The 20,952-nt window shown below is 40.9% G+C and overlaps 1 protein-coding gene across 1 annotated transcript in view; it reads right to left on the bottom strand.

Moving 5' to 3' along the window:
* The window catches only part of LOC137304844 (secretory carrier-associated membrane protein 5-like), a 62,960-nt gene that overhangs the window by 19,709 nt on the left and 22,299 nt on the right, over nucleotides 1–20,952 (bottom strand). The window contains exon 4 of the mRNA XM_067973635.1: nucleotides 1,093–1,249. Coding sequence (XP_067829736.1) covers nucleotides 1,093–1,249 — 157 coding nt within the window. The remainder of the gene's footprint in view (nucleotides 1–1,092; nucleotides 1,250–20,952) is intronic.

Raw genomic sequence — 20,952 nt, 5'->3', positions numbered from 1 at the left:
TTTCAAAATACCATTAGAAATCTTCAAAGTATTTTTTTCCCCTAAATGAAACAGGTTAACTCCACTTCAGTTGAAGTCTGCCCTGCTCAATATAGATCAATGTGCAATGCACGGATTAGAGAAGTTACTAGTGTAATGGACCGTTTCATCCGCGGTTCAGTAACTTCACAGAGCGCTGAACACAGCTTCATCCACAGGCCTCCACAAGCAATGTTCGCTTTGTTCCATGATGCTCCCCCTGTAACATCAGTGCTTCCATCCTCGGTGGGACCACCCCTTAACACCACCAAACTATAGAATGATAGGATTTTACAGCACAGGGGGTGGTCATTTGTCCATCGAACCTGTGCCAGCTTGCTGAACGAGCTAGCCACTTAGTCCCATTCCCCTGCCCTTTCCCTATACCCTTTTAACGTTTTCTTGTTCAAATATTGATCTATTACCCTTCTATAAGCTAATAGAGATTCTGTTTTCATCATTATTTCTGATAACGCACCCCATGCCCTTACAACCCTCCGTAAAAGAAAATTCTCCAAACCCTTTGTTTCTTGGTGACCATCTTAAATTTCTGCCCTTTATTTACCAACTTACCAGTGGAAAGAGCTTTTCCCGATTTACCTCATCAAAAACCCTCATCTAGGAAATCCAGCAATCATCTTCGTAGAAAATGACTGCAACGCTGTTTTAATCCAAGGCCACTATTTTTCAGAGTTCATTATACCAAAGTGGTTAGCAATCAGGTTTATATTTTGGTCATAATTTGGACATAAAACAGAAACATATGGCAATTACTTTGAAATAGAAACAGAAAAAGCAAGCTCCATTTTAAAAGGACAAAAATGAAAACTTCACTCCAGCTTAATTGGGGGTCGAAAAGTGAAATATTGCAACATCAGACCTCTCAACCAAAAGCATTCATTAGTGCTGAGTTTCTGGTGTAATGTACCATTCACCTCCTCTTCCCATGTGTAAAATATGACTATTTAGTCCATACGATCCACCCAACTCTAGAATTTAAGGTTTTAAAGTCAAATGCCCTAACTTTCCATGTGAATGGGGCTGAGGAAACGAGTGATATTTCAGAGTACTTACTTGAAGGCCTTGTAGATTGGTCTAAACCAGCAAACATAAGAGCATGGCGTGAAAAGAATCAGCCAGAGAAAGGCCAGTCCAAAGTTGACAGCTCCACCTCCTCCAATCAACCAAGCTAGGCAGCCAATCAGATTCACTGCAAGTGTGATGCTGTTCACTGCAACAAAGTATCAGGTAGCACACAACAGCCAATGATCATTCACATTCCACAGGCAACACTTACATGGAGGTCAGCATTTCAACAGGTATGGGGGTGAATCAATTCACAAAACCGTGAGCAAAACCCAAGATATTATGCCCAAGAACCCATTAATAAAAGTAGGCAAGGTAGGAATTGTTCCGACGTCAAGTCAGTCAACAATGAAGATAGATAATCTACCCTGTAGGGTTTACATGCTTCAAATGATGCGCGTCCCCCACACACCTTAGGGGTATAGCCCTAGCTTCACCGGGTATAAAGAAGCCATGTTCTGAGCACGTACATGAAAGTGTCACCATAACTGCCTCAGTGGTAATTAGACTTTATATAAAGTCTTATGAGCTGTACCACTGGACCAGTTAATTTTAACCTGAAGCTAAATTAAAACTAGCAAATCACTAACTCTTCTTATCCTCTCTCTCTCTCCTCTTCCCCCCCCACCCCCCCCCCCCCCCCCAAACCAGGCCAAATGCACATCATTCAGGGTCTATGGAGATGGGTCAGTGGTGTGTGGAAGATGCCTAGGGTTGTATTCCCTGGAATTTAGAAGATTTTAAGGGGTGGTTTCATCAAAGTTTGAGATATTAAGGGGAACTGATAGGGTAGACAGAGAGAAATTATTTCTACCGGTTGGGGAGTCTCGGGCTAGAGGACATAGCCTAAAATTAGAGCCAGGACTTTCAAGGGTGAAGTTAGGAAACATGCAAAAGGTGGTAGAAGTTTGGAATTTTCTTCCACAAACAGCAGTTGATGCTAGCTCATTGTTAATGGTTAATTTTAAATCAGAGATTGATAGATTTTTGTTATCCAAAGATATTATGGGACATGGGGCTACGGCGGGTATATACAGTTAGGCCACAGATCAGCCACGATCTCATTGAATGGCGGAACAGGCTCGAGTGGCTGAATGGTCTACTTCTATTCCTATCATTTGAAGAATGAAGATGGCCATAAACCATAGGAACTTATCAAAGGAGTGTACAAATTAACAGCCAAAACACCAGTCATTCAGGAAATGACAGCTATTATCGTGAGGTAGTTACATCTAGATAGCAACATTTAGTACCTTTGAGGATTTCTCCATGTGGAAGCTTTGCACATGTAATCAATTAGAATCTGACTGAGAGTTGCCCACGAAGCACATGGATGGAATGGACCCTTACCCTGCTCTGAGCCTCTTTGCTGCAAGAAAAGTAACAGTGATCTTAGGAGCCCGTCTATCTCAGTTCGCAACTCAGCCACCAGAATAGGAACCTGCAGGTAGTCCGATTAGATCATCTCAAGTTCCTGGCGGGGGGCTGGTGCAATCCAAAAAGCAACTTTCTTTGATAGCCTTAGGAGCAATGTGTCCACAGCAGTGATGCTTCATATAGCCACAAGCAGCACTCTACCTGGTCTCAGGTTGGGGGAAGGGCAGGGTGTTGGGGAATAGCAAGTCATTGACGCAAGGCTTGAAATAGCTCGCATACACTGGAGGGTCCCGAGTCCAAGCCTCTGGAGCCTGAATATTGCTCGAGTGTACGATGTTGCTTGAGGGCATGACTCGCCCAGGAACTCTGGGTAGTGCCACATGAAAAAAAAAGCTATGCCATGCCTGGCTTTTCCTAATCTGTTGGGTGAGTGAGTTGGGAGGGGTGGGGGAGCTCTTTCAAAACCATTCCTTTCGTAGAATGCAAGTTTGGCTGCTTTTTTCTTAAAAGACTCTGGCAGTTGCTCTGCCAGTCTCAAAAATCACATCTCGCATCAGTGCATAGCTATAATAGCTGTTGCTGTAAATCCCAGGGGTGCGATGCTAAACACAGCCCTGCTTGTCTAAGGAGCAATACATCAAAAGCTATGGATTTTGCTGCCCAGATAAATTAACAGAATGGTAAGACACTCTAATACCTGATTAATCTCACCTACTCCTGCAGAGAGGCTGGAAGCTTGGGGTAAGGCTGGAGACTTTGTATCAAACTTCAGGCAATAAGGTCCAGCGCAAGGAGCAAAGACCCCTTCGGAGATGAAAAATGAACTGGTGCAATAGCGCATGTCCTGGATACAAGAGTAGGAGACCACCTCTGCCTTGTCAACATCGTGACAACAACTGTGTGGGCGTTCAGCATGTGGCTTCCCTTAAACCTATCAAGCTAGGTTATACTTCTACAACAGTGTGTGGAGGATTATAATGAAGAAGCAGCTAGTTTTTCATCAAAATTTACCCATTGTCACAGAAAACCAATGCCTTTTTTTAAAAAAAAGCTTGTTTTGGTCTCAGATTATCTGCTACAGGTTGTACACGAACACCCGATTCATGCTAGTCTGCCTTCCATTAATTCATCTCCACAACTTCCTTTGCTGCTTTTTGATTACTCGACAGGGTACCCTGAACAACAGGCAGAGGCAGCTGCCATTTTTAAAAAAAAGTGCAAACTCTCTTTCTTCCCCACCATTAAATGCAAGAGGGCTACACCATCAAAAGCTTGCCCGCGAGCGAACTAATCTCGCCATGTAGCATGGTTTAAGTGGTTCATATATTAGCATTTTTTGAGTACATCAAAAAGACCGCTATTAAAACCGCTGCGCTGTGGTTTTGTTTGTCCATCGTACTAATTCAGACCCACTGGATGTTCAATAATTATTTATTGCACGTTTGCAATACTCTGCCCAATTTTTCCAAATAGGATTTAGAGCTCTTGGAGAAAGGGCTTGATTGTTTCTATCAAGCAAGATGAGAATCTCAATCCCTTTGCGTTTTATTTAAAAGAATCGCTGGGATTATTCAAACTGCTGGTCCTTGACGGCAGTAAAACAATAATCATAGCACAGGCACAAAAAGAGTGAGAAACAGAACAAAAGACTAGATTCCAGGGTTGTAAAAATGCAAAAGATCTAAAGTAAAATGAGGATGGGCAGCTAATTAAACCACAAAACCAACAGCATAGGTTCCTATTAACTCAGCCTTCCAAGTTCTAGCGTAAAACCTGCATAGCCAATAACAGGCGGTTCTGTACACTGACACTTCAGGAACTGAAATTAAGATTTTATAATGCAGTACTCTAGCAAGCTCTGTTATTTACAGAAATCTATACTAATATGAGCTAAGGATATATTCAACACATTTCTCTGAACTAATGGTTTTTAACATTGATGACTCCCTGTAAATATCAACACACTCCAGCAATCTCCTGTCTGAAAAACAGCTTTGGCTATCTAAAGGCCAACAGCATTGGCGTTGGCTATCCAAAGACTATCGTTGCAGAAAGTGTTATGTTGCAGAATGCCAACAAAAAATAATGTGCTAGTAAGCCAAGAAAAAGTGTGGAATTCTGAATTCTTGCTCATAACAGGGAGTGTGCCCAAACCAGATGAATAGAAGCCTGATCAGAGAACCAAAGGAGGCCATTCAGCCCACTGTGCCTATTGCTACCTCTCAAGGAGCTTTCCACATAGTTTCATTCTCCTGTCCTTTCCCTTTTAAATTTTTCTTTTGCATAATACTAATTCACTTCCCCTTTAAAAACTATTATGAATTCTGCTTCCACCACTGCTTGAAGTACAGCATTCCATATTCGAACAGCGCTCTTGTGAAAAGTTCTCCTAACCTCTCCCCTCATTCTGTTGGTGCTGATCTTAAACTTATGCCCTCTAGTTACCAACTCACCAAATAGTTTTTCCCTTTTTACCTCAATAAAACCCTTCATAATTCTGAACATCTCCATCAGATGTCCTCTGAACCTTGTTAGTTCTAATCGAAACAGCCCGTTTTCTGATGACCCTTGGGACCCTCTGTTAGACCCAGATTCAATTCTGAATTTGCTGAAGTTTGTCATATGGTAGATCCCAGAAATAGCAGTGTCAACGTGGCAGAGGACATTCAAAAATACTTGGAGGAATGATGCGTCACCTATTCTAATGAAGGTCTAGAGTGCTGGGATGTAGCTCAGTGAACATCTCAGCCCAGAATTGTATTTTTGATAGGGACTTACAAAAGGAAGAAACATTTCTTTTTATATATAAAAAGCTAACTTGTGAAAAAAAATAATTCATCAGCTGACCTCCATGCAAAGCAGTTACACCATTAGTTAGTTAGTGAGTCAGTAATTAAACACATCAGAACAATCACACACAAAAACACCATAAACATTGTTACAACATCCTTTAAAGAACAATCCTCATTATCAGAAATACACCTCATGAAAATGCTGTTTAGAAATCCTGCTTTCACATGCACCACTTTAGTTAACAGTATACCCAGTTTGAAATACCACAGCGAGTAAGTGTGAAATGTTCTTGCAGGAGTAAAGAAAAAAATATATTTTGTGCAGAAATACCACAAGTTCTGTGTAGGTTGTAGATCATTTTGATGAAGTGGGGAGGGGGGAGCTCTAAAGAATTAATTGTAAATAGTGGGACAAAAGTCCTGTGGAAATAGCATGGATAACTTTTATTTACGTACCGCTCCTGGAAGAAGTACATGAATGTAACATTATTCACCTTACAGAAATCAAATTACAAACACAACACATTTAAAATATCAGAAAAATAAGTGCAATCAGTAACATATCATGGCTAATATCAAATGTTGAGGATTTTCTGCGATTGTATGTCAAGATTGAGCCTATCGATATAATATGCTCATCTATGCACTGCAATAGACTGGAGGTCGGGATTTGTATTCTTTGCTGGACATTGTGCTCTGAGCTCACTGTTCAGGACATGATATGAAAGGACATAAAATCCAGGGTGTTTGCATCATCAACATGCTGTGTCTATAATCCTCTACTCACCAGCTTCCTAATCTCAGTCCCAATGCGTAGGTGAAAATTGCTGCTTCCCCACCACCTGACAGCTGGGATCAGTCACTTGGTTGTCCAACAGCGCCTCTCACAGGTCACTAACTTATGTTGTAAATAGTTTTACTGTAGACAGTTACATCAGTTTGCAATTTAATTAGTTTTCCCCCTTAATTCCAGCAGTTAGCCTGCTAAATGCTTTGCTCTGAGCAGAATCTTTTGGAGGGTGGGAGGGAGAAAGAGAAGTGGGTAGAAAAACAACTTGCATTTTCATAGGAAGGCTGCAGACTGTAGGACCTAGAGGGCTGAAGGCACGACCGCCAATGGTGGGGCAAAGGGAGTGGGAGCTGCACGAGGCCAGTGTTGGAGGAACAGAGTTCTCGGAGGATTACATGGCTGGAGAAGGTCTCGGAAATAGAGAGGGTTTTTCCTCCAATTAATGTTACCGACAGACAAAATTGAAACTAAAGTCAATAATAATTAAGACAGGCTGAAATCAAATTTTAACTGTTTAAGGACAAAAGAGAGCTTTGGGACTTTGCTTGATTTCAGTACTATTGTGACACCCAGATAGTAGATATTTAATTAACTGCTGCTTAACGGTAAAAGCAGTGAAGTACTGCCATCTAGTGGTAATCCATTCTAATGCAATTTGTACACTGTTAACCTGAACAGCGAGATTTCTGAGTGCTGCATTTGCAATGCCGTGTTATATTTAGACAATTGCAAATTCAGACACATCTTGAAAGCAATCCGTTAATCCTTCCAGAACTCCAGTAGATTCCTGCACCAAAATGCCAATTGAAAGAATATGCTGCAAATAAAAAAATAGAAATTGCAGCATATTCATAGAATCATAGAGATTTACGGTACAGATGGAAGCCATTTGCCCCATCGTGTCTGTGCCCGCCGAAAAAGAGCCACCCAGCCTAATCCCACTTTCCCGCCCTTTCCCCATATCCTTTGACTCCCTTGCTGATCAAAAATTTGTCTAACTCAGCCTTGAATGTATTCAATGACTCGGCCTCCACAGCTTTTTGGGGTAAAGAATTCAAAAGATTCACAACCCTCTGGGAGAAGAAATTCCTCCTAATTTCCGTCTTAAACGGGCGACCCCTTATTCTGAGACTATGCCCCCTAGTTTTAGATTCCCCCATGAGGGGTAACATCCTCTCAGCATCTACCCTATCGAGTCCCCTCAGAATCTTGTATGTTTCAATAAGATCTCCTCTCATTCTTCTAAACTCCAATGAGTATAGACCCAACCTGTTCAATCTTTCCTCATAAGGCAACCCTTCCACCCCCAGAATCAACCTAGTGAACCTTGTCTGAACTGCCTCCAATGCAAGTATATCCTTCCTTAAATAAGGGCACCAGAACTGTACGCAGTACTCCAGGTGTGGTCTCACCAGCACCCTGTATAGTTGTAGCATGACTTCCCTGCTTTTATACTCCATCCCCCTAGAAATAAAGGCCAATATTCAGTTTGCCTTCTGGATTATCTGCTGCACCTGTATGTTGACTTTTTGTGTTTTACGTACGAGGACACCCAGATCCCTCTGTACTGCAGCATTTTGTGATATTTCTCCATTCAAATAATATTTTGCTTTTTTATTTTTCTTCCCAAAGTGGATGACTTCACATTTTCCCACATTATATTCCATCTGCCAAATTTTTGCCCATTCACTTAACCTGTCAATATCCCTTTGCAGACACTGTGTCCTCATCGCAACTTGCTTTTCCACCTAGCTTTGTATCATCAGCAAATATGGCCACAAGACACTCTGTTCCTTCATCCAAGTCATTGATATATATTGTAAATAGTTGAGGCCCCAGCACTGTGGCACCCCACTAGTTACAGATTGCCATTTTGAAAATGACCCTTTTATCCCGACTCTTTTTTTCTGTTAGTTAGCCAATCCTCTATCCATGCCAGTATATTACCCCCAACGCCATGAGCTCTTATCTTGTGCAGTAACCTTTTATGTGGCACCTTATCAAATGCCTTTTGGAAATCCAAATATACTGCATCCATTGGTTCTTCTTTATCCACCCTGCCCATTACTGCCTCAAAGAACTCTAATAAATTTGTCAGACACGATTTTCCCTTCATAAAACCATGTTGACTCTTCTTGATTGTATTATGAGTCTCTAAATGTCCTGCTATTACTTCCTTAATAATGGATTCCAGCATTTTCCCAATGACAGATGTTAGGCTAACTGGTCTATAGTTACCTGCTTTCTGTCTCACTCCCTTCTTGAATAGGGGTGTTACGTTTGCAGTTTTCCAATCCGCTGGGACCTTTCCAGAATCCAGTGAACTCTGGAAGATTACAACCAATGCACCCACTATCTTTGTGGCCACTTCCTTTAAGACCCTCGGATGCAAGCCATCAGGTCCAGGGGACTTGTCAGCTTTTAGACCCATTAGTTTACGTAGTACTTACTCTCTGGTAAGGAATCTTACAACACCAGGTTATAGTCCAACAGTTTTATTTCAGAGCTTACCTCCTTCATCACTCACCTGAGCTTGTGATTTTCAAATAAAACTGTTGGACTATAACCTGGTGTAAGATTCCTTACATTTGTCCACCCCAGTCCATCACTGGCATCTCTACATCATTACTCTCTGGTGATAGTGATTGTTTTTAGTTCCTCCCTCCCCTTTGCCCCTTGATTTTCTACTATTATTGGTATGTTATTAGTGTCTTCTACTGTGAAGACAGATACAAAATATCTGTTCAATTCCTCTGCCATTTCCTTGTTTTCCATTATTATTTCCCCAGTCTCATCCTCTAAGGGACCAATGTTTACTTTAGCTACCCTCTTCCTTTTTATATGCTTGTAGAAGCTTTTACTGTCAGTTTTTATATTTCTTGCTAGTTTACTCTCATAATTTATTTTCTCCCTCTTTATTGTTCTTTTAGTCATCCTTTGCTGGTTTTTAAAGCTTTCCCAATCTTCAGGCTTACCAGTAATCTTTGCCATGTTGTATGCTTTTTCTTTTAACCTGATACCATCCTTGACTTCTTTGGTTAGCCATGGTTGGTTCACCCTTTTTGTGCAGTCTTTCCTCCTCACAGGGATATATTTTTGATGCGAGTCATAAAATATCTTTTTAAATGTTTGCCACTGCTTATCCACCATCACACCATCTAATCTGTTTACCCAGTCCACTTTAGCCAATTCCACCCTCTTCTTTGTAATTGCCCTTATTTAAGTTTAATACAGTAGTTTCAGACCCAAGATCCTCGCTCTCAAACTGGATGTGAAATTCTATCATGTTATGATCACTGCTTCCCAAGGGATCCTTTATTTTGAGATCATTAATTAATCCTGCTTCGTTACCCATTACCAGATCCAAAATGGCCTGTTCCCTGGTTGGTTCCCCGACGTATTGGTCTAAGAAACAGTCCCGAATACACTCTATGAACTCCTCCTCAGGGCTACTTTTGCCAATTTGATTTGTTCAATCTATGTGAAAGTTAAAATCGCCCATGATTATTGCATTATCTTTTTTTACAAGCCCCCCTTATTTCCTGATTTATACTTATGAGAGTAAACTAGCAAGAAATATAAAAACTGACAGCAAAAGCTTCTACAAGTGCATAACAAGGAAGATGTGGAGATGCCGGTGATGGACTGGGGTTGACAATTGTAAACAATTTTACAACACCAAGTTATAGTCCAGCAATTTTATTTTAAATTCACAAGCTTTCGGAGATTTTCTCCTTCCTCAGGCAAATGTTTCAAGATCTCCTTGAAGCCTACGCATTTATACATATTGAACAATAATACATGGTGTTTACAGACTGCCCCTGCAACTGCCCGTTGCCAAGGCAATCACCGTGTTCAGACAGAGAGGTGTTACCTGCATTCGGAAGTTCTGCAGGTAACACCTCTCTGTCTGAACACGGTGATTGCCTTGGCAACGGGCAGTTGCAGGGGCAGTCTGTAAACACCATGTATTATTGTTCAATATGTATAAATGCGTAGGCTTCAAGGAGATCTTGAAACATTTGCCTGAGGAAGGAGAAAATCTCCGAAAGCTTGTGAATTTAAAATAAAATTGCTGGACTATAACTTGGTGTTGTAAAATTGTTTACAATTAACAAGGAAGAGGGTAGCTAAAGTAAACATTGGTCCCTGAGAGGATGAGACTGGGGAAATAATAATGGAAAACAAGAAAATGGCAGAGGAATTGAACAAATATTTTGTATCTTACCTCCACCCAAATTGATTCGACATCTTGATCTTCTGAGAGATCATTTCTCACTATTATACCAATTTCATCCTTTATTAACAGAGCTACCCCACCACCTTTACCTTTACTCTTATCCTTCCGAAATGTTAAATAACCCTGAATATTTAGCTCCCAACCTTGGTAATCTTGCAACCATGTCTCTAATGGCCACAACATCATACCCATTTGTTTTTATTTGTGCCGTCAATTCATCTATCTTATTACGAATGCTGTGCGCATTCAGATAAAGAACCTTTAATTTTGTCTTTTTATCATTCTTTCCTACCCTTGCCCCATTTGTTAGTGCACTCGTCTTTGTACGCTCTGTCCTTTCCTGACACACTCTGTATCATTATCCCCATCACTTTCCTGTACTACTTCCTTGTCTTTTCTCATCAATCTAAACTTCACCCCACCTGAACCCTCCCCCCCTCTATTTAGATTAAAGCCTTCTCTACCGCCCTAGTTATTCGGTTCGCCAGAATACACTAATCCTTCTACCAATCACTTTACATCTATGCCCCCTGGTTATGGACCTCTCTGCTAAAGGAAATAGGTCCTTCCTATCCACTCTTTCTAGGTTCCTCATAATTTTATACACCTCAATTAAATCTCCCCTCAGTCTCCTCTGTTCCAAAGATAACAACCCCAGCCTATCTAATCTTTCCTCATAGCTAAAATTCTTCAGTCCTGGCAACATCCTCGTAAATCTCCTCTATACCCTCTCTAGTGCAATTACATATTTCCTGTAACATGACTAGAATTGTATGCAGTACTCTAGCTGTGGCCTTGTTTGCCCTTCCCAAATGCATTACCTCACACTTCTCTGGATTTAATTCCATTTGCCACTTCTCTGCCCACCTGACCAGAACATTGATATTTTCCTGCAGTCTACAGCTTTCCTCCTCACTATCAACCACACGGCCAATTTTTGTGTCATCTGCAAACTTCTTCATCATGCCCCCTACATTTAAGTCCAAATCATTAATATGTATCACAAAAAGCAAGGGACCCCACTGGAAACCGCCTTCCAGTCACAAAAACACCAGTCGACCATTACCCTTTGCTTCCTGCCACTGAGCCAATTTTGGATCCAACTTGCTACTTTCCCTCAGGTCCCATGGGCTTTTACTTTTCTGACCAATCTGCCATGTGGAACCTTGTCAAAGCCTTGCTAAAATCCATGCAGACTACATCAAATGTGCTACCCTCATCGACCCTCCTTGTTACCGCCTCAAAAAATTCAATCAAGTTAAGTCAGACACGACCTTCCCGTAACAAATCCATGCTGACGATACAGGAGGTCGATATAATTGTGCCCTTCACTCCTCACCCTAGTCTGTTTTTGGCCATCCAGCATTAGAACCAATAAACGTTCATTGATAAAGATGATCACATGTAGGCTGCATTTCAGCAGAACAAATAATACTTTTGATTTATACTTAAGGGCCAGATTACAGCAAATATTCTGCAATACCAGTATCTAGCCCAATGATTTTCTGCAGATGTTACAGAAATAGGAATTCCCGCCTTTAATTGTATATAGTTTCTTAAATGGTGGCTGCTCTCTTTGCTAAGGACAAAATGGAAGACAGGAGCTGGTAGAAAGCAGGATTGCTTTCTGATCAGGATTTAATTAAGATAAAACTACTTTGATGAGTGAGACAGTGTTTAAAATGTGTAGTTAGGTTCTAAAATTGAGTTTGCTCCCTCTTCTAGGTACAGGTTGGAAGACCAGAGACGGCTGGGCTGTAAAAATGGGAGAATACCTCTGGATCAGGGTTTGGTTGAGATATGGCTGGGGGCAGAATGCTTAAAATGTTAATGGTTGTAGAATTTTGTCACCAAAAATTTAATTTCTGATCACTGTCAGGTGTGAGAATAAACAGGCTATGATGATGGGGAAGCCGGAAATTAGAAGTCATTATCACCTTGTCTACAAAGATGTGAAGACTGTTAAAATTGTTAATGCTTGTCTACTTCAAAAGAAATGTCTTTACATTAAAGACGGTTGTGGGATAAATATGCTAGCTCCGGCTGCTAGACCTTGTTCCTGCTCAAGATATCTGTGGGAGCTTGTGACTCATGTATCGTATGTGTAAGATCTCATCCATAAAGACTACGGACTGTGTATCAAGGGAAATGAAGGCTCAACTAATGTTCACAGGAACGGTTATGTTAAAATAAACTGTAAAAGGGCATCTTTCTAGAGAAAAAAGTACAGTATGTTGATCAAAAAGCATATTAATCCCCTATCGACATTCAACTCCCTCATATAAGTTTTGTGCTGTTTAGTATCTTGTCTTGTTTAGTATTTTTGCTTCTGTGGATCATTTAAAAAAAAAACACATAATTCAGAACAGGAGTTTAAAGGTGTGATACTTTATCTTGTGTATTTTCCAGTAAGCAACTTCCCACAATCAGGGTTAATTTTTAGACTGGTGTAAAAATATTGGAAATAGGGACAAATTGACATAATTTTCTTAATGCTACTTACCATCATGCTCAGCAAGGTGTGCTGCCTATTTTGCTGAGTGTGTGGCTTATTTTGCTGAATTGTAAACTGTTAACCTTTGACTAGTGACTGACCCTTGTTACCTCACTGTGGGCCAAGGCAGCTATTTGGTAAAAGAGGAACATCCACCCAAAAAGCAGAACAATAGTCCAAAGATAGCGATAAGACCAGGACCATGACGAGATAGCTAGACCAGTGCGGTCAAACAAACTGGCCACCTTGAAAAACAACCTTGCAAAGGGTCTTGTGGTTAGATGAGTAATGTTAAAACAAGCTCACCATCTTCAACTCTTTGAAAAACAACTGTTAATCTATAAGGGTCTTAAGAATATTGTTCCATATATGGTGCGAGGTTTCTGCAGGGGGGACATGAAAATCCAACATCTTTTGAGCTCTTGGCTGAAGAAACAGCGAAAACCTTCCAGCTGTCAGAAGACCACCTATCAGAAGACTACCTCACTGTCAGAAAACTTGAAATGACCACATCTTCAACTTAATTACAAACTCTGCCCAGAGATTAAACGGGGTAATATTGTTTTGATCTTTGTTGTCAAATATTTGATACTTTTACATATTTGATTTGATTATTAATAAATGAACCATGGATTACCATTTAGTGTCACATCTGAATCTGTTAGACTGGAGTTATGCTTGCCTAAATACAGAAGAGCAAATAAACTTACATTTATATAAGCGCCTTTCACAACCTCAGGACATCCCAAAGTATTTCACAGTGAAATGCTTTGGGAAGTGTAGTCACTATTGTGACGTAGGGAAACTTGGCAGCTAATTTGCACATGGTAAGGTCCCACAGAGAATAAAATCAGGTTTCAGTTCATAAGAGACTCATTCTGCTTATGGAAACTGCCATCAAGCTCATTAAATGAGTAAAGGTGTTGGGGAGAAGCCTGAACTGTAACAGATGTCAGATTCCCTAGACGAATTACAGTAGTTTACAGCACAGGGGCTGCCATTTGGCCCATCTTGTCCGTGCCAGCTTTTTGCTGGAGCATTCTCAAACTAAATCCACTGTCCTGCTTTCTTCCCATTTCCTTGCACCTGCCTCTGTTTATTTATCAATTTTTCCCTTAAAAGAGGCCAAAGTCTCTATCTCAGCTACTCCCTGTACAAAGCATTCAATGCTCCAAAAAAATGTAAAACAATTTCTCCTCTCTCTTTGCATTCTCAGCAACAATTTTAAATTCTTGTCACTGACTCCCCAACCAGAAGAAATAGTTTCTTCTCTATGAAACCTATTAAATCCTATCATTTTAAAAGCCTCTATTAAAACTCCTGAGCCCTAGTTGCTCTAGTAGAAATGGTCTCAGTTTCTCAAGTCTCTCCCTATAACAATAGTTCCCCATCCCTGGCATCAGCCTGGTGAATCTTAACTGTACACAATCTATGGCTTTGATGTCCTTTCAGAATTATATTTCATGGTGGCAGAGTTCTGACCTCATGATGCAGAAATAACCTTGCTACAGTGAGGCTTGCTTGGCTCAATAATGAAGTGCCAGGGCAAGAGATCACAGGGAAAACCACAGCTTTACAGCTTGCCACTCTAATAAAAATGAAGCTGAGAGGAGGTGGCAGTCCATGTGCAGAACATAATTTTTGATGTATTATTAGAGAACATGACTGTATTCAACTTGTCTAAAACAACAAATTTAATCATGAGGTGGATAAGAATATTTGAATTCAGCAAGGTCAGATAAGTTTTAAATAAAATTTTAAAAAGAGACATGTATTTTGACATCCTGCTCTAAACTGATAGTGTTAATATCTGTTTGAATCTCTTTCAAAGCATATTCACATATTACATTATAAAATTCTAATTTAGTATTTTGCTACTGCCTGTTGGATTTTACACTCTGAACATTCAATAACAACAATGACAACTAATGTATGAATGAAAGAAGCAACACACAAGTAGAACACTGGGACTGAGCTCTCTCATTAATCAAACGCTACTGTAAAATTACCATTACCAGAAACATCCTGAATCACTGCTGTGAATCACTTGAGAACGCACTGGGTCTCAACATTTTCTACTTGAAATGACTTGACTATTCAGCTTTCTAATGACATTTTCGGCAAGCTGACAAGATTAGCTAGCTCACCCTTCCAATTCTAAACTGCACTACTGTGTTTCTATGTCTCACTAGCAAAATGACAGCTCGTGTTGCAAATCTCATTAAATGATCCAATTTTTCCCCAGTTGGTATTGAAATGATAATTTCCTGGGATTTATTTACAGATATTTTCCATTTGTGTAATTTGTAGTAATTGTTCACCTCTCCTTAAATTTACCTCCAGCACAAGCTTAAACTATTGATTACACAGCCAAAACTGTCAGCTCCTTACCAGTTTTGAGGTAAACTCCTGCATGACGACAACTCACATATCAGCAGTTTTCAAACTTTTCTGTACGGGGGACCTCCTGCAAACATTAACACACCCCGGGGATCTCACACCAGTATTGCTATGATCCTGTAGGCCGCTTTTCCCAACAGTGTCAGAGACCCAAAGGAAAACTCAAATGCAGAAAATGTATTTCATCAGCGTAAAGCAAGTTAAATCAAAAAAGAAAAATTCAGAAATCAAGTGAGACAGAGGACCAATCTCAGGAACCTCTAGAAGAGGACCTCAAAACCCCGTTATTCAAGAAAGAAGGGAGAGAGAAAACAGGGAACTACGGACCAGTTAGCCTGACATCAGTCATTGGGAAAATGCTGGAATCCATTATTAGGGAAGTGGTAACAGGGCACTTTGAAAATCATAATATGATTAGGCAGAGTCAACATGGTTTTATGAAAGGGAAATCGTGTTTGATAAATTTATTAAGAGTTTTTTGAGGATTTAGTGAACATGGTATATTTGGATTTTCAAAAGGCATTCGATAAGGTGCCACATAAAAGGCTGTTGCACAAGATAAGGCCTCATGGGGTTGGGGGTAACATATTAGCATGGATAAAGTGCTGGTTAACAGACAGAAAACAGAGTAGGGATAAACGGGTCATTTTCAGGTTGGCAGGCTGCAACTAGTGGGGTGCCATGAGAATCGGTGTTTGGGCCTCAGTTATTTACAATCTATGTTAATGATTTAGATGAAGGGGCCGAGTGTAATGTATTCAAGTTTGCTGATGATACAAAGCTAGGTGGGAAAGTAAGCAGTGAGGAGGACACAGAGTCTGCAAAGGGATATAGACAGGTTAAGTGAGTGGGCAAGAAGGTGGCAGATGGAGTATAATGTGGGGAAATGTGAGGTTATTCACTTTGGTAGGAAGAATAGAAAAACAGATTTTTTTTTTAAATAGTGAGAAACTACCAAATGTTGGTGTTCAGAGAGATTTGGGTGTCCTTGTACAAGAAACACAGAAAGTTAGCATGCAGGTCCAGCAGGCAATTAGAAAGACAAATGGCATGTTGGCCTGTACTGCAAGGAGGTTGGAGTACAAGAGTAAGGAAGCCTTACTACAATTGTACAGGGATTTAGTGAGACCTCACCTGGAGTAGTCTATACAGTTTTAGTCTCCTTATCTAAGGATATACTTGCCTTGGAGGCCGTGCAACTAAGGTTCACTGGATTGATTCCTGGAGAGATTGAGTAGAATGGGCATATACTCTCTGGAGTTTAGAAGAATGAGAGGTGATCTCATTGAAACATATAAGATTCTGAGGGGGCTCAACAGGGTAGATGCTGAGAGGATGGTTTCCCCTGGCTGGAGAGTCTAGAACTAGGGAGATAGTCTCAGGATAAGGGGTCAGCCATTTAGGACTGAGATGAGGAATTTCTTCACTCAGAGGGGTGTGAATCTTTGGAATTCTCTACCCCAGAGGGCTGTGGATGTTGAGTCGCTGAGTATATTCAAGGCTGAGATAGATAGATTTTTGGACTCTCGGGGAATCAAGGGATATGGGGATCGGGCGAGAAAGTGGAGCTGAGGTAGAAGATCAGCCATGATCTTATTGAATGGTGGAGCAGGCTCGAGGGGCCGTTATGGCCTACTCCTGCTCCTATTTCACTGCACTTTACCATAAATCCTGCCATCTTTGAGGGGAGTTTTTATTTAAATATAGGGCATTCAAGTTCACTATTGTCTGTATTTTATTTTCAAAGACAATTTATATATTGAAAATGCACTGTGGTTTACGTTAGTCTTGTCTGCTGGGTACCATGAAAAGTTGCTTTGAGTCTAAGCAACTGAAGTGACATCTATAAAATTAAAAGGAACACAAAACTTTAGGGCAGAGGCCAATGTGAAGGAATGTAGCATTTGACTGATAAGATTTAAATAGCTGCATTTTGTGTCCTTCCCCTCTCCCCCGACCCTATGAAAATAAATTTCATATGCAGCAACTAACCACAGTAACATGGAACTCTGCTATAAAACTAAGAGCACATGCACGTGATTAATTCTGTTCTTCAGCTCACCCTTTGGCCTTTGGATGCAACGATAAATGAGCAGAGCACGCCTGACTGCTAACGTTGAAGCCAGTGCAGTTGCTGTAGCTCGCTTCAGTCAAGCAGAACGCAGCAGTCACGCAGAGTGCAGCTCCTAACAATCTAAGCTAGGAAACGCTTGACAGTCAAACAGAATGTGAGTCTTAATTCAGCGTAGCATGTCTTGGCTCAGTGGTAGCACTCTCGTCTCTGAGTCAGAAGGTTGTGGGTTCAAGCCCCACTTCAGAGGCTTGAGCACATTATTTAGGCTGACACGTCAGTGCAGGGAATGCTGAGGGAATGCTGCACGGTCAGAGATGCCGTCTTTCAGATGAGACTTTAAATCTAGGCTGTCTGCCCTCTCAGGTGGACATAAAAGATCCCAATGGCACTGTTCAAAGAAGGGCAGGGAGTTCTCCCCTATTTTCCTGGCCAATATTTATCCCTCAACCAACATCACTAACAGATTATCTGGTCATTTATTGCATTGCTGTTTGTGGGACCTTGCTATGCACAAACCGGCTGCCACGTTTCCTACATTACAACAGTATTTAATTGGCTGTAAAGTGCACCGGGCCACCCTGCGGTCGTGAAAAGTGTTCTATAAATGCAAGTTCATTCTTTCTTCAACAACCTGTGAGATAAAGAATAATTTAAATCCGTAGATCGATCCAACATTGACCAGGTTTGCTTTGAATCAGCAGTGAAAATGCAGCATTTTGCATGTATTGCTGTTATTATATATAATAGCTTTATACCACTGGCTAAGAATTCAAAATCTTTCAAGTATCAAACCCACAATATTACTGATATAACTGATAGGGTTAGATGAAGTAGGAAGGGAGGAGTCTTGTGTGCAGCATTAAGACCGGCATGGACCTGTTGGGCCAAATGGCCTGTTTCTGTGTTGTACATTCTATGTAATTTCACTAAAATGTTTTAAAAATCTGAACAAACAAACAGCAAACATCTCTATGGCTACAGGGTCAGAGTAACAGTCTGACCTCAGAGAGGACACACTGCCCAGGAGCCAGCAATGGCAGCACAAATCTGCAGTCGTGTACTCGATCTGGGATTTGCCATTAAAGGGCCAAGTGAACTAAGAAGCAAACAGCAACATCCAGTGGCAGAAATTACATACTACAATAGGACATGTTACTGCATTCCAGTCTTCCACTGTACTTTTTGCCAATTACACCTCCGCTTTCATGTTGATATCAAGTGGGTTTTAATTGCTCAGTGATGCTAAAGTGACAGTGTAACAGGAGATGCATGTCAGCAATCTAATCAATTACACTGCAGCCAAGATGTGCAAGACCTACAGTCTCTAGCTGCATTAACTTCATGTTGAATGAAGTATAGTTCCAGATGCAAAGCCAAGTTTAAAATGTTTCCAGTTAGATCAATTTCTGAATCATGCGGGTGTTAGGAGAAAGCTGAGGCTTCCCCAGCCCTCCCCTAACTTCAAAGATTACCTGGTTAGGAGCCAACTGCTGGATGCATATAGCAACATAGGGACAGGAGTAGGCCATTCAGCCCCTCGAACATGTACTGCCATTCAATTAGACATAGTTGATCCGTACCTCAACTCCATTTGCCTGCCTTTGATCTATAATCCCTTCCTACCCTTACCTAATCAAAAAATTAATCTCTTGGAAGTTTCAATTGACCTAGCATCCACAGCCTTTTGGGGGGAGAGTTCCAAATTTTGACCACCCTTTGTGTGAAACAGTGCCTCCTCATTTTACTGCTGAATGGCCCAGCTCTAATTTTAAGATTGTGGCCCCTTGTTCTGGATTCCCCCACCAGAGGAAATAGCTTCTCTGTATTCACCCTACAGAATCCTTTTGTCATTTTAAACACCGAGTAGATCACCCCTCAACCTTCTAAACTCAAGGGATACGAGCCACATTTATGCAACCTGTCCTCATAATTTAATCCGCTAAGCCCCAGTATCACTCTGGTGAATGTGCGCTGTTTACAGGGTTAATATAGTTTGGGGAGAGACCATCGGATAAAGAAAACGACGTCACTGAAATCAGTGCTATTGAGAGATCTTCTGTTTATTAACTTGTCTAACAAATGTATCTATTAAATAGTTTGTAACTGAAAAAGCATTACATATATAAAAGTGAAAGGAAAATTCCTGTTTGCTCCTACCTCCTCTGTTCTCAATCATTTTTCTAAACCACTACAGGCAGCTGGTCTATACCAGATTAATATTAATTAAGTAACATACTAAGAGATGGTTCGCAAATTACCATTTTGGGGGGCGGTGGGGGGAGAAGAGGAGGAAAAGAGAGGAAAAAGCCTCAAGTGCACAGTCCACAAAGGATTCTGGCTGCAATGATATAATTGGACAGAAACTGGAGTAACAATTTATTTTTGAGAGGGTGGGAGGAGAAGGCAGTTAGTGTTGCAACAAAGTCATAGACCCTCACAACTGTGTAATTCCATCGTAACTCATCTTGCCCCATCAGATTGGTCAAACAGGCTAGCTATCCATCCTCTAATTTCCAAATCATCCTAAATATAGCCATTGTAAGGCGAGACAATAGTCAGTGTATTGACATTGGGCTCTCAACTTTTGGGAATCAGTAAAGGTCCTAAGCTTCATGAAATCTGGCATTTGAAACTTCAAATGATTTGAAATCAAGCTCCAAAATAGCTTTATTGATACATTTTTCGAAGAAGTATTTTATAAGAACATAAGGAATAGGAGCAGGAGTAGGCCAATCAGCCCTTCGAGCCTGCTCCACCATTCAATAAGATCATGGCTGATCTGATCCTAACCTCAAATCCAAATTCATGTCCAATTTCCTGCCCGCTCCCCATAACCCCTAATTCCCTTTACTTCTAGGAAACTGTCTATTTCTGTTTTAAATTTATTTAATGATGTAGCTTCCACAGCTTCCTGGGGCAGCAAATTCCACAGACCAACTACCCTCTGAGTGAAGAAGTTTCTCCTCATCTCAGTTTTGAAAGAGCAGCCCCTTATTCTAAGATTATGCCCCCTCGTTCTAGTTTCACCCATCCTTGGGAACATCCTTACCGCATCCACCCGATCAAGCCCCTTCACAATCTTATATGTTTCAATAAGATCGCCTCTCATTCTTCTGAACTCCAATGAGTAGAGTCCCAATCTACTCAACCTCTCCTCATACGTCCGCCCCCTCATCCCCGGGATTAACCGAGTGAACCTTCTTTGTACTGCCTCAAGAGCAAGTATGTCTTTTCTTAAATATGGACACCAAAACTGTATGCAGTATTCCAGATGCGGTCTCACCAATACCTTATATAACTGCAGCAATACCTCCCTGTTTTTATATTCTATCCCCCTAGCAATAAAAGCCAACATTCCGTTGGCCTTCTTGATCACCTGCATACTAACTTTTTGATTTTCTTGCACTAGGACCCCCAGATCCCTTTGTACTGCAGTACTTTCCAGTTTCTCGCCATTAAGATAATAACTTGCTCTCTGATTTTTCCTGCCAAAGTGCATAACCTCTCATTTTCTAATATTGTATTGCATCTGCCAAATCTCCGCCCACTCACCCAGCCTGTCTATATCCCCTTGTAGGTTTTTTATGTCCTCCTCACTCTCTACTTTCCCTCCCATCTTTGTATCATCTGCAAACTTTGATATGTTACACTCGGTCCCCTCCTCCAAATCGTTAATATAGA

Source organism: Heptranchias perlo, chromosome 38 (assembly GCF_035084215.1).
Source record: "Heptranchias perlo isolate sHepPer1 chromosome 38, sHepPer1.hap1, whole genome shotgun sequence".
NCBI lineage: Eukaryota > Metazoa > Chordata > Chondrichthyes > Hexanchiformes > Hexanchidae > Heptranchias > Heptranchias perlo.
Note: the sequence above shows the minus strand (reverse complement) of the source record. Positions and strands in the feature narration are given on the sequence as shown.